This window comes from Sander lucioperca, chromosome 22 (assembly GCF_008315115.2).
Source record: "Sander lucioperca isolate FBNREF2018 chromosome 22, SLUC_FBN_1.2, whole genome shotgun sequence".
In the NCBI taxonomy this organism is placed as follows: domain Eukaryota; kingdom Metazoa; phylum Chordata; class Actinopteri; order Perciformes; family Percidae; genus Sander; species Sander lucioperca.
Window position 1 is genome coordinate 2,036,277 of NC_050194.1, and position 15,771 is coordinate 2,052,047.

Sequence of the window (15,771 nt, forward strand, 5' to 3'; positions counted from 1 at the left end):
GTCTGACCCATAGTCAAGGACCCCTGGCATCAAGTTCCAATGAAAGAAGTGTACCTTTTGCATTGTTTTTCGACGTGGGGGTCCGTCAGATACATTCATGTTAATCCCTTACCGTCAGATATAGACGAAAGAAAGAACATGGCCCCTTAACTCGAAATATGTGGCAGTTTTATTATTGGTATTTTTAGCCCTATAACCACTGTTTTAATCAACATTTATTCACCAGATCTTATCATGGTATTTCTTTTAATGTTATTATTTCGGTCTATTTCGGTCCAGGGAAGCTGGATTGCTTTATTTATTGATATTTTTTAAACTATAACGCTACATCTATCAACATTTATTTAGATGTTATTATGGTATTCATTTCTTTATTACCAGTGAAATATTACATTATGCTGTAAGACAGAACATTACGATATGGGCCGAGCTGGGCGCATGCAAAGCCCATATCCCACAATGCAATGCGGGCATTCATACACAAAATCAGACAGCGAACAGCGGGTCTTTAACACCAGTATCACTTCAATGTACATATTTAATCAGTGGTTTTGTCACCAGCAACAACACGTTGCTCAGTTTTGTTCCAGTAAGTTATGCACCGTAATAACGTTTAAAAAAATCAGCTGAAGACTCTGGAAGTGACGTAGGAATAACCGCTCCGCGTCTGTGAAAGAATGTTGCCCGTTGTACGTGAGAATTTACACAAAATAAAAATATCAATAATGAAAAAATAGTGTTTTATGCTAAGCACTTTGATTTGCCTTATACTGTATATGCTATATATATAAAAAAAAACTACAGTTGAGTGTTTAGAAATACAGCCTAATGGCTTGTTTGACTAATTTGCATTTGTTTTAACTTGTACTGTTGTGAAAAACAAAAATTAAACTATTTACAAAGAGAAGCATTTTTTATTTTATTTTTCATGCATCGTTATTTAAAAACACAATTTTCTAATTTTGCGGTTGATGAATGTTAATATCAAAGTCTAAAGGAAAAAAAACAAAACATGAGTATATTTATGCGTGGGACTTATTTTGATTTAACATCACACTGCATTATTAGTTGTTTTAAATAAATGACTTTTTGAAATATCAATTTATGGTAGGCCTAACATATTAATTAATTAATTATATTCAGAAGATGATCCTCATATCAATCACCGTGGTTATAGCTTGTAGCCATCCTAACCTTTGTAGCCTTCGCTGAGAGACTACCTTTTCAAAATGAAGAAGGAACTAGTTTTAGGAAGCATTTTCAGGAAATTAAAAGGATAAGCAGATTGTTGCCGAGATTTTTGTTCACAGAGTGAGATGTATATAGCTTTGTATGGGTATGTGTACATATATAACATGTGTTTTGGCATTTTTGGCACACTTCTACCTCCTAGCTTACTGCACACAGACACAAGTACTTTTGCATATTCTGCTGAAATAGAGACCTGTGGTGCCATGCCAATAATCTCATTCAACCACTCAACGCCAATAATCTTATTCAACCACTTCATAAACTGAGGAGTTGGTCATGACATGGGTCAGAGGGTATCAGAGGTCATAAATAATCAACCAATCAATCGGCTCTGCTCCAATTGGCGCCTTGGTGTTAATATGGACAGCACCTGGCTGGAAGGTCCGTGTTCAAAGTGTGTGTTATAATGAAGACTCATGATCACGGTGAAACAGAGGGTTTTTGTTATACAAGGCTGCATTACAGAGCATATTCATATGTCAGAAAGCATGGCGATATCTAAAAACATCTCATTTAAAGTTTGGTTGTCAGGTTACTGTCATGAAGGTTGTGGAGAGGAATAGAAACCTGTCTCTCCAGGCAAGCACAGAGAATATGGTCTGATCCATCTTTATTCTCCATGCCAAGTAGCTCTTATCCTCTGACAGAAGATATGGGTACCCCAATGTAAACTTAACATTTCTAAACTATAGGCCTAATTCGGACCTACTTCAATTAAAACTTTAAATAATGTTGCTTGAGGCTACAGGGGTTGTGCAATAGCTTCATGATATAATGCATATAGGCAGTGGCGTAACGAGCCAACACCGGGCTCCTATGCAGGATTATCAAGGCAGGCCCCCCTACTACAGCACGTGATGACAGCACAATGTCCATGAGTAGGCTACCATGAATAGGACAGGATAGGATCATAGAGACACAGCATATAAGAGATGAGATGACTGACAAAATCAGGAGTAGCCTACGCGCACCACAACAACAACAAAACACTGGTGAATGTGCACCATAACACATGAAAAAACACACAATAGCAGTCCCTCCAGGATTTTGCGGCCTTTTTTGAGATTGTTGCGGCCCAAAATGCCTGATTTTGCGGGGGCTTTTGTAAAAAAAAAAGTTTTTTGTATAGTTATATATATAAAAATAAAGAGGAAACTTGTTTTGGGGAAAATAATAATTATTACTATTAATTAATTACTCTGGGCTGAGATTTCCTAGAGAACCTTACCAAAAAGGCTCAGGATGCTGCAAATGTTGGTAAATTATGAAAATGGCTGGTGGATGTAAGACAAAAAATAATAATTTATTGAATTAATCAAATTTGAACATATGTGTCAGTGCCTTTTGATCTTTACATTGTTAATTAATTTCCTATCCTGGCCTGGGACACACATTCATACGGTTTGATAAAGTACTCATTGGACTTTAACTTATCATTGCGCTTACAATAACGAGTGTAGCTGTCCTCAATTTAGGTCATCCTGTACATCTCATCTGCGTTTTTTCCTGCATCCACCGTGTGTGATTGTGTGTGTTTGTGTGGGTGTGCGCGTCAGTCGCGGGGGGAACTCAGCAGCCCCGCCCGCTGCAGAGAACCGACAGGATTGAAACAGCAGCCGCTTCAGCGGCTTTAGAGTGAAAAATCGTTACAGCGTACATTAATGTTAAAATGTATACAGGTTGGCAGGACGGTCTGAAATGTTTTGCACGGTCTTTCACTGCATGAAAAGTGGGATTTTCATCCCCGTAAACGCCCGTATATCGCCCTAATTTTCAGCAGTTAACGACAGTTAATTTACAGGTTGTGAACGTTGCGTTCGTCTGTGCCACATATTGTCGGAAATGAACCATGACGTATGTGGAGAGCTCCCGCGGAGGTGCTAATGGCTCTAATTAGCATATGAATAGCAGCGACACCGCATCTGTCCAGAGAATGTCTGGCTTGGCTTGAATTTTGTCACTCAGTATTGGCTGAAGCCACTACTTTTAAACAAGAAAAATCATTCCTGATTGGTTGGCAGATCACTGCCAACCAATCATATATATATATATATATATATATATATATATATATATATATATATATATATATATATATAAAATAGGGCTGTCAGCATTAACGCGTTAATCGTGATGCGATTAAGGGCAAATCATAACGCGTTAATTTTTTGTAATCACATGCCGCCATTTATTCATATATTTTACACTTTATTTTACTTTTCCACAGGCTACTATTTTGACCCTTTGCTGCACCTTTACTTATCATCAAGCTGCAATACTTCCTGCTGCTGCAGGCTGCAGGCATGATGGAGAAAGACAGCAGCAATGAAATCCTGAATGGCGCTTTTTATTTTCCAAAACTACCGGACGGCTCGTAGACAAGTCGAAAGCCATATGCACATTGTGTATAGCCGAATTAAAATATCACTGAAGCACATTAAGCTTGAGCTACCACCTCCGAGCTAACTAACGTGACTCAGGTTGATGCTACCCACTAGCATGCTACCCACCCAGGCAAAGCACTATTTTGGAAAGTGCTACTTGCCGACCTGTGGATGAAACCAAATCCCAAAAAATTACTACAGCTCTTGCGAAACGGGTGGCAACTAACTGCAGACCTGTCAGCATCGTAGAAGACCCGGGTCGTAAAGACGTACTACGGTTGGCATGTTCTGACCCGTCTCATTGCTGTTGAGGGGGAGAGTAGTTTCTCGCATACACAGCCTGTATGACACGGAAAAAGCAGCCCAACTGGAACTGCTGCAACGTGCTGCAAACGCTGTCTCATTAACCGGTGATCACTGGACGTCAGTGAGTAATCAACATTATTTTGGTGTTACTAAACACTATACTGACTCTGGTAAGGATAGGGATTTTTAGTTTTTTAGTTAGGTACTTGGAGGAATTGTGCAGAAATGACAGATTCACACATTTTTCTTTTGTTTACAGTAAATAAATAATAACAATTACAAATCTTAATGTCAAGTTCATAAAGTAACTTTCCTTGCATTCATTTGATTCCCAATCAAGATACACTGGTAAAAATTGCTTTCCATTGTTAATATGTACTTAAAAACATTTCTGAAATGCAAAATAATCCAATTTTAATACTGTGATAAAATATGCGATTAATCGCAATTAACTATAGAAATTCAGCGATTAATCACGATTAAAAAAATTAATCGTTTGACAGCCCTAATATATATATATATATATATATATATATATATACGTATGCATATGCTATTATGTTGTATATTCATGTCATTGTTATGCTATAGACTATTACCATCAAGGACATGAATTTATTGAGGAAAGGAAAATTTGCCAGGAATGTGATGTTTATTCAAAAAAAGAGCTTTATTAGCACACAACAATCACAGCCTACACAACAAATGGTAAACTGGTAAAAAAAAGGTAACTGGCGGCATTCTGTCTTAATTCGGTCCGTTTTGCAGACGTCTATGGTGCATTGCCCCGTACTTCTGCTGGCTGCAAAAAGGACGCACAATCCATCCAGCACACTCTGTCTCGCTTCCAGCAGCTGTAAAAACAATCAATAAAGGAAATCAGTACTGCGTGATGCACTGTGTATGGACACAACACATCTATGAATTAATTAAAAATAGTCACATTGACCAAAACAGATCTAATCTTATCCTCTTTCTTCTCGCTGGACTCTGAGCTGAACTCTTCACAGCTTCCTCCTGCGATGCAAGATCTGGTTGTTTCTACCTGAAGCTCCTGCTTACTGTCTCGTAATTACAGACAGCTGGAAAACAATTAAATGAGAGTGGTATGAATAAAAATAAAAAACATCAGTCACAGTAAAATTAAACCAGGAATGAGAAAACAGGAAAAGTTACTTACACACAATGCCGTCATTGTCAACATCATGTAAATCTGGACTTGCAGACATAGCTCCGAGCAAATAGGTCACGGCCTTGTTATGAGGCGAGATTAGTCTGTGAAAACAAAATGTATGGTTAAGATCGGCCTATTAATATATCTATTTCCTTATACAGCAGAATGAAAGCATATTCTTTAAATCTTACCCTTGCTCCGGTTTGTAGCGCCTACAATTTGTCTCCGAGTTGTGAAGACGGCATACTGCTTCCTGTAGATTACAAGACCAAAAAAATACACTTTTATGAAGCAACTTACACTGGTCCCGCTTATTAGCTCTGCCTAATAATGAATCGCGCTGAAAGCAGCCACACAGCTCTGTGCTGCTTCCGTTTAAACTTGCGTGCATGGTGGGGTTTAAAACATTACTGCCAAAGTCTAAGTAGCCTGTTTAACATCAAAAGACAGTCATTGTACTTCTCAAGGGTTAATAAACAGTACAGACTAGCTCACCGTTTCATTAATAATCATATACTTACGTTTTCTGTGGGCGCATCTTTACGGAGCCCCAGAGGTGACATGGAGGAACAACTCCTGTGTGTTTCCTTTTTAGGTGTGTGGTTGTAATTCCATGATAAGCAAGTGAAGTTTGACAGAGTGTACAGACAATTCTTTTACCAGTTGGCCTGAAATACTCCCATACTTTGGAAGCTTTTGCTCTAACTCTCGGAGGAGTCATCTCCCTCCACTACTTTTCAAATCAAAGCAGTGAGGGCGGGGGTAGGGGCAGAGTGATAGAGAAAGACTAATGGCGTTTTTCCATTACATGGTACCTGCTCGACTCGCTTTGACTCTACTCGCCACGACTCGACTCGGCACACTGTGCGTCCGTTTTCCATTGCAGATTTTAGTACCGCCTCAGCTGGTCGTCTTGCCGGCTCGACGCACACACCAGCGCACAAGTATAAACATCAGGCCACTTGAGCTTGTTTTACAGTTCTGTGGAGGCTCCACGCAGAGCTTTCGCCGTAGCCTATGTAATATGTGGCCTGATGTATACATTTGTCAGCTGGTGTGTGCGTCGAGCCAGCATGTGTGTGTATACGTAGGATACGGTGAAAGCTCTGCCTGGAGCCTCCACAGAACTGAAACAAGCGGCACCGCAGTGAACTGCCGTGACCTAACACAACACACACAGAACGTCGAAGGTGTGTTGTTGTTGCCAGAAGACACATTTTGTTTCAGAAGAAGCTGGAGGCAGCAAAAAAAAAAAACACAGCTGGCTAAACTGTTTAAAAATAGCGGGTTTGTTCAGGACACCCCCGTCTGTCGCTTTCACGTCACCTTTTCGGCTCGCCTCAGCTCGCTTGGAACCCCGACTGAGGAGGTACTAAAAAAAGTACCTGTTAGCAGGTACCAGGTACTTTTTTCATAATGGAAAACCAAAAAAGGCGAGTAGAGTCGAGGCGAGTCGAGCAGGTACCATGTAATGGAAAAGCGCCAAAAGAGGAGGCAGATTAACCAGCAGGGCGCAAACAGCGCACAGACTGGTGTGGAGGTGATTACAGTGAGTTTTAATGGAATACTGGGAAAGTTTAATAACAATAGGACAATTGAAATCCAGATTATGAGGCCATTTCAGCAGAGCCAACAGCTTCAAATGCCATGGACATGTGAATATGGTGCTGAATTTGCCAGTATTTTAAGAAGACAAATGGTTGGGACTTTGTCATGCAATGACAAAGCTGATATGCTTTATGTGAAGCACAGTGTTTTGGAGTCAGCAGAAATACTTCTCTTAGAAAACTGTACAGTTGTGCCTCTGTCTCCATTCCACCAGACAATCTTGGATGAGCAAGACCAAAGAAAGGTCACTGTAGTCATGCCACTATGCAGTGGATGAGCTCTAGGAGACTGTGATGTTGTTTGCATGGAATGCACATTTTACCTTTATGGCAAAGCCTGATAAAAACTAATTGTTGAAATAAATTGTTTTGTGTATCTTTTTTACATAACATTGGTCATTGCTAATGACATACACAGTAATTAATCTAGCATACTTCCATTAAATAAATCAATTCAAGCTAAAATTTAAGAGTCTATAATTAGGCTATACTGAGCCTGATCTATTTTAAGAGATTTTCTTAAAATGAAGTTAATACCTTTTAGAAAAATGTCACCTGGGGTAAAACTCCCCCTGCTGCTACCCTGATTTGCATTTGTATAGCTCACAGCATTTTCATTTACATGTTAAAGCCTCCCCTAGAATTAGGGGGAGGTGGGGTCATGGGGGGGGCAACTGCCAAGCAAGGCCCACGTCAATTTCCGACAATTAACGGCAGTTTTCGGTGTTGCCTGTAAATTGCCGTTTACAGTCGTAAACCTGAACTTCCACGACAATCTACAGTGCCGCTTACTGACGAAAATCCCACATTTCATGCAGTGTTTCGCTGTACGTTTTGCTGGTAAATGTGAGATGTTCGAGTCACACACGTGTCTCGTCCATGGATGAGACACTCTGCAACAAGGAAATTAATTTGACCCGTTCTCACTCCCGTGGGACTGCTGGGATTGTCATGAGTAATGAAAATGCGATAGGGGGCCCGGGCTATCAATCAATATCTTCCAGTCACGCGGGCCCCTGATTGGTCCGGGCTCGTAAGCGCCGCTTACCCTGCTTACCGATAGTTATGAGTCTGCATATAGGGTTGTGTGTAGGTTGCTCTTGTAACTGTTTGTGAAAGATGAGCAATATATTGTGGCTGTGTGATGTGCTTCAGTCTGACTACATATCACTTTGTTTATGTTGTATTTTATTGTAAGTATATGTCAGCTGTATGATAAAACAATATGTCAAGTGTTATGTGTAAAGCATTTGAACTCAAGGCAAATATCCCTCTGGGGGCAATAAAGTATCTCTTGCAAAGTGGTCTCCATGGTACTGTATGTAAAAATTAAAATGTTGTCGTAGGACTATAGCAAACACATCGTTGGAAAGGTCTCAACCTGGACAGTAACATATGTCAGTCTGAAGAGGATGCATTACTCCTGATTTGAAATATTGACCTCTGAACCTTGAACCCAGTACAGGCTTGTCATTTAGCAACAGAAGGTGCTACACACATAGGACCGGCTGTTATAGAAAGTGCTACACACATAGGACCATCTGTTATAGAAAGCTCTGGACCTCAGCTGTCATGTAGATATGGTCTCCAAAGTTTACCCACTGGAAGCACTGTCAAATATGGTAATAAGCTATTTTCACCCATTTAACGATACCATTTTTAAAATCTGATGACACCAGTGTGTTCCCCATCCCCAAAACCCCAAGGGGGTATCCAAAATTCTACACTGCCAACTTATACTTATGAGAAATATACCAATATGTTTTAAAACTACAACTCCCACTAGAGACATTCCCCAGAACCTGTTACAAAGCTAGTGTACTTGTAGTTCTTCCGGGGTGGGTGGGAGGACATGTTCGATTACTTTGTTTCTGCTGTCTGCTGTGAATGGGCTTCATTCCATTTCAGATTACCGCCGCCTGCCGGCCGACCGAGCAAACAGTACATGAGACAAATACATGAAACTGTATTTTATTATTATTGTTATCTTTATTGTTTAAATCCTCAAATACAATGTTAGACAAAAACATCAATATTACGAATATTATGTATTTGTATCATTCCTATCCGCCAAGCGGTAAGTATTATGCAGTATTCCGCTGATTTCTTTAAACGTTATTACGGTGCATAACTTACTGGAACAAAGCTGAGCAACGTGTTGTTGCTGATGACAAAACCACTGATTAAATACGTACATTAAAGCGATACTGGTGTTAAAGACCCGCTGATCGCTGTACGATTCTCTGATATGAATGCCCGCATTGCATTGTGAGATATGGGCTTCACATACACCCAGCTCAGCCAATGTTCAGCATATTGTAATATTTCACCGGTAATAAGACCAAAATAATATTATACAAATATAGAAATGAATACCATGATAACATCTAAATAAATGTTGATAGATGTAGTGTTATAGTTTAAAAAATATCAATAAATAACTAAGCAATCCAGCTTCCCTGGCCGAAATAGACCAAAATAATAACATTAAAAGAAATACATATAAACCATGATAACATCTGGTGAATAAATGTTGATTAAAACAGTGGTTATAGGGCTAAAAATACCAATAATAAAACTGCCACATATTTCGAGTTAAGGGGCCATGTTCTTTCTTTCGTCTATATCTGATGGTAAGGGATTAACATGAATGTATCTGACGGACCCCCACGTCGAAAAACAATGCAAAAGGTACACTTCTTTCATTGGAACTTGATGCCAGGGGTCCTTGACCATGGGTCAGACATTTGACGAGTAGGGAGTGAGACTGTGTTGACCACTGTGCTTCTTACTCAACACATTATCAAAATACTTTTACTTTTAGGAAATTTATTTATCTATGTCTTTAACTCAGAACAAACAGCTGTCCTAAAAGGTGATTGTGTCTAAATCTTATGTTACATTATATTATAGTGGAACTTGGAGTGTCTAGTTTAAACATGGTGATGGCATGAACTGTGCCAGCACGCCATCATATACTATATTACCTGAAGTAAAAGCTGTCTGTGACAGTTTGTATTTAAAAGCCTCCGGGCTAGAGTTTTATATATATACACACAATTGTGTTCAGAATAATAGCAGTGTGTTTAAAAAAGTGAATAATGCTCAAAACCCTTAGAATAGCTTTTAATTCCATAATATCAATGCATTGGGAACACTGCATATTCAATTCCAAATCAAAACATATCCAAAATTGATCAAGTTTGTGTTATACCTTTACAAAAAGTGAAGAAAAAGGAATATTAGGCTGTTCTTTACAAACTCAAACATTTACTGTATGAACTGAAAAATGTCTCAAGGGTTTGCTTTACTTTGAATCACTGACCTAATATTTAGTTTCATAACCATTATTTCCAGGTAGGGAATGAGTCCTTACCCCAAGTGAAGGAGTTCAAGTACCTTGGGGTCTTGTTTGCGAGTGAGGGGACAGTGGAGCGGGAGATTGGTCGGAGAATCGGCGCAGCGGGTGCGGTATTACATTCAATTTATCGCACCGTTGTGACGAAAAGAGAGCTGAGCCAGAAGGCAAAACTCTCGATCTAATGGTCAATTTTCGTTCCTACCCTCACTTATGGTCATGAAGGCTGGGTCATGACCGAAAGAACGAGATCCAGGGTACAAGCGGCCGAAATGGGTTTCCTCAGGAGGGTGGCTGGCGTCTCCCTTAGAGATAGAGTGAGAAGCTCAGTCATCCGTGAGGAGCTCGGAGTAGAGCCGCTGCTCCTTCGCGTCGAAAGGAGCCAGTTGAGGTGGTTCGGGCATCTGGTAAGGATGCCTCCTGGGCGCCTCCCTAGGGAGGTGTTCCAGGCACATCCAGCTGGGAGGAGGCCTCGGGGAAGATCCAGGACTAGGTGGAGGGATTATATCTCCAACCTGGCCTGGGAACGCCTCGGGATCCCCCAGTCGGAGCTGGTTAATGTGACTCGAGAAAGGAAAGTTTGGGGTCCCCTGCTGGAGCTGCTGCCCCCACGACCCGACCCCGGATACGTGGACGAAGATGGATGGATGGATAACCATTATTTCTGACAACTGCTTCACATCTGTGTTGCATGTAGTCAACCAACTTCTGGCACCTGTGAACAGGTATTCCAGCCCACGACGATTGAACTACATTCCACAATTCCTCTGTATTACTGGGTTTTGCCTCAGAAACAGCATTTGTGATGTCAACCCACAAGTTTTCTATGGGATTGAGTTCTGGGGATTGGGCTGGCCACTCCATAACATCAATCTTGTTCATCTGGAACCAAGACTTTGCTCACTTACTGGTGTGTTTTGGGTCATTGTCTTGTTGAAAGACCCATTTCAAAGGCATGTCCTCTTCAGCATAATGCAACATGACCTCTTCAAGTATTTTGATGTATTGAAACTGAGCCATGATCCCTGGTATGCGATAAATAGGCCCAACACCACAGTATGAGAAACATCCACATAACATGATGTTAGCACCACCATGCTTTACTGTCTTCACAGTGTACTGTGGCTTGAATTCAGTGCATGGGGGTCTGCGGCCCCTAGACCCAAAAAGAACAATTTTGCTCTCATCAGTCCACAGAATGTTGCACTATTTCTCCTTTGGCCAGTCAATGTGTCATTTGGCAAATTTCAACCCATTCAGTACAAGTCTTTTTTTCAGCAATGGGACTTTGCGGGGGCTTCTAGCTGATAGCTTAGCTTCACATAGCCTTCTTCTGATCGTAACAGTATTCACAGGTAACTTTAAGTCTTCTTTGATTTTCCTGGAGCTGATCATTGGTTGAGCCTTTGCGATTTTGGCTATTCTTCGATCCATTCGAATGGTTGTTGACTGTTTTTTCCCACGTCGTTCAGGCTTTGGATGCCATTTCAAGGCATTTGAAATCATTTTGGCTGAGCAGCCTATAATTTTCTGCACTTCTTTATATGTTTTCTCCTCTCCAATCAACTTTTTAATCAAAGTCTGCTGTTCCTCAGAGCAATGTCTGGAATGACCCATTTTGCTGAGTATTTCAGTGTGAAATGCACTATAACCAGCATGCACAACATTTGCTTCCTTCCTTCCTTAAATATGGGCCATAATTGACACCTGTTTCTTCATAGAATCAATCACCTCACTAATTGAACACAACACTGCTATTATTTTGAAAATGCCCCTTTCAATTACAGATTCAATTACACAGAATGAGCAGCATGCATGTCATGACTGTTGGGTCTGTTGGTTTCTATGACTCTACAACACTTACTAGTAAATTATTTGCCATGTAGAAATGTCACTTCTACCAAAAAAATTGATTTATGAGGTTAGTGATGTTGGACTGCTATTATTTTGAACACAACTGTGTATATATATATATATATATATATATATATATATATATATATATATATATATTCATATTGGTTTGAGGAGGAGGGCAGATATAAGGGGACTATTAGTTCAAATTTAAACTGAATCCAAGCAACAGATGAAAGATACATGAGTGGATTTATTCTGTACTTTTTGCCCAAGGAGTTGAGTCAATATATTGATCAATTTCAACACATTTTGGTGTATAAAATAGTTTTGTTATGACCATCTATTTCATGAAGGGGACATTTGGAGGAGTTGTGCATGTACTAACTGGGCCCCCCAACTTGAAAATTCAAGTTTCACCCCTGAATGCACAACATATGAACCTTTTAATCTGTTTTGCAAAACCAGTTTGGGCTCTTTCACTTAATTTAGTTCTAAACAGCACAGAAAACAACTCAGAAGTCTTATCATTTAGTAATCCATCACAGTGATGGATTATACACCATCATTGTAAACTGTTACATTTTGCATAATTGCAATATCAGGCCATTTTATTTTGAATACATACAGAAGACAATGAGACTTTCCATTCTCTGCTTCTCACTCACTAAAATAACATTTTTAATCAACATACATTCTTTGTAGGGATGTTAGTATCCCTCTAACCCTAACCCTAACATCCCAGTCACAGTTATAGCCTGTAGAATCACATAAACCCAGATTATACCGTTTTAAAATACACCCTTTCGAACATCAGGAATGCACATTTATTTCAGAATATTTATCTTGAAGAAGAAAGAAAGAGAAAAAAATTCAACGTAGTGGTGGAAAACAATCTACAGTGATGTGACTCAACATTACAATGCAGGCTTGACAAGAGGAAAACTATGGTGACAACAGCAGCCATATCCCTTAAATGTTTCAGAGTGATTTTTTGCAAAGTAAAATATGAAACTTAGTGTCATTGTGCTTCTTCCTACCTTCTCTCTCTGTCTGGATGTCTCACTCTCAGTGACAGGGTTTCCATACCCCAGTACAGGAGCAGCTGTGGCCTATAGAGGGGGCCATTTGAGAGGGAGGGGACGCACCGTCTACAACACGTTCCGTGCTGCACCTCCTCCTCCACCCATCCCTGCCTACGGAGCGTGAGTGCCTGGTCACACACACACACACACACACACACACACACACACACACACACACACACACACACACACACACATAATCAAAGAAAGACGAAAATCACACAATTGCACAAATGTAATTTACAGCATTACTGAAAGACATAAGCTAACACACACACACACACACACACACACACACAAAATATATATACATACTCACCCCTCAATGGCAAGTGGAAAACAAAAAGGACGCCTTCTAATAGAGCAGAAAATTGCTCTTTGATTCGAGAATGGCCAAATTTGTATAAATGGACTGCTATGACCTGGCCTGCACACTCCAATAGGGCCGCTCCAGAGAGAGAGCGAGAGACCTAGTGAACGTCAAGGGAGATACATGGAGTGTGTGTTAGGGTTGAAAGAAAAAAAAATGAGAAAAATAGAAATGCAGATGGAGACAGAGAAAAGTAAAGAGTAAAGGCAGAAGGCCTAGATAAGAGAATAATGAATTATGCAGTTGACCACATGGAACTACTGAATTAATAATTTACTGTATGGTAGTAATACAAATGTATTACCAGAAAAATAGTTTTATTTTGAAAATTAAATTCATGACAAATGAAAGAAAATACATTGTATTGCTTGGTTTGGATGTAGAAGCTTCAATAAGTCACACTTATTTGTGGATAACTATCTGTTAATAGATAATTATGAGTTTCTGGTATAATCATTAAGGAAAATGCATGGTTTCTGCATCCCTGTAACTGTGAGTTTCCTCATGATGTAAATTGAATCAACTGCTCCTGTCCACAAGCGTCCACTTGGACATCGGTGTGAACAATCACACACCACCCAAATTCAATGTTTGTTGTTTTCAAAGTAGCATGGCAAGGGCCTCTGCGGGGTGCATAAGCTACAAGAGCGCACAAGGACTTTCAAGGTTGACATACTGTCTGTGACAAAATATTCCAAAATGCCAGGCAGCAGTACAGACAAAAAATATCACGTTAAGTGTTGTAGTGAGTACACAAAACATGGCGGTGTGCATCATACAAGTCCTCAATGCTGAGTGAATGCTTGATTGCGGAAAGAAACGTGACACAAGCGGAGATAGTTTTTCTGTACATTACATCAAGACACTTGTTCATACCATAGACTGTAAAAATAATAGAAGTAGCATCAGTGACGTCACCTATTGGTTTGTGGACTGTTGTTTTGAAGCTAGCATCAGCTTAATCACATAATGTGTAGGTGATTCAGTGGTTGTTGTTTTTCAGTAGAACAGACTTTCACTTGACTTTAGTTAAACGTACGATATGTAATTTTCTTTTTCAAAACAATGGATGTAAACGCAGACTTTTGATGACGTCGTAAAGTTGTGTGGGATCATAGGAGTTGTCTTCATGTTAACCACCCTTATTATTGCCGATTAAAATGTATGTGTTCACGGACCAGAAAACACAAAAAATTAAAGCTGCAAGCAGTGTTGGACGGGCCCTCGCTCCTCTGCACACGTCGAGGTTACTGGTGGACGCGCGGCACTCAGACACTACAAATCGTCACCAATGAAAAGAGAACTCCCTGCTGAGTTCAATGATACCTCACACAAGACGTCATACAGTTCGTTAGATGTGAAAGGGGGCGTGGCCAATGCATAGGGGTCAGGGCAAACCTTTACCAATAAAAAAGGAAGTCTCTGCTGAGTGAGGCTCAGTATCCCATGTAGACCACACATTATAAGTTTCATGTAAATCGGATGATGTTTGTCATATAAGGCGGATTTCCTGTTGCCAGTGGGGGGCGCTATGACCAAAAGTCAATTTTTGGACAAACCTTTGTCAAACGTGAGAAATTTCGGGCAGATATGAAAATATACACTAAAGTTACAACAACTTCTTCGTTCATCGATAAATGCTCAAAATGGCCGCCACGCCACGCCCACACCGTTTGACGAAATTTTTTTCTTTTAATAACTTTTCATCTTTAAGGTGTTGAGATGGTACAGACCAAATTTGAAGTCCATCGGATGAAATCTCTAGGAGGAGTTTGTTAAAGTATAGCACCTATAGTTTTAGGCCTACTTCCTGTTGCCACTAGGGGGCGCTATGACTTTGAGCCATTATCGGCCTGTAGATGTCGTCAGGGTTGGACTCTTATGAATCCTGAAAAGTTTCAAGCCAATTGGACAATGTACACTCAAGTTACACCCACTTCTTGTTTCGATGGCGAAACGCACAAAATGGCCGCCACGGCCACGCCCACGCCCTATGACGAAAAGTTTTTCTTTTTATACCTTGTCATCTTTAATGTCTCAAGATGGCACAGACCAAATTTGAAGTTGATTGGATGAAATCTCTAGGAGGAGTTTGTACGACATGTGGAAATGGCCAAAATCGCACTAATTTCGAACTTTCATTTCAAAATGGTGGACTTCCTGTCGGGTTTAGGGTATGGCTCCAATTAGCTTTTTTGTACGTCTTGACATGCTACATATGTGTACCATCATATTGTTAGTCTACGTTAAACGTACTGCAAGGGCTCAATTTTTTTAACTTTGTAGGGTGCGCTAGCAAGCCATTTTTGTGCGCCTATTCCCAAAACTCTTAAAATACGTATATTTTCACCAGGATTGATGCGACTGCCAATTTTGGTTTTT

The 15,771-nt window shown here is 40.1% G+C and overlaps 1 protein-coding gene across 7 annotated transcripts in view; it reads left to right on the plus strand.

The window, feature by feature from the left end:
- Positions 1-15,771, plus strand: part of LOC116055648 (RNA binding protein fox-1 homolog 3-like) — a 651,886-nt gene that overhangs the window by 579,322 nt on the left and 56,793 nt on the right. For all 7 annotated transcript variants that reach the window (XM_035997778.1, XM_035997775.1, XM_035997779.1 and 4 more), the window contains one exon: positions 13,007-13,139. In XM_035997778.1, coding sequence (XP_035853671.1) covers positions 13,007-13,139 — 133 coding nt within the window. The remainder of the gene's footprint in view (positions 1-13,006; positions 13,140-15,771) is intronic.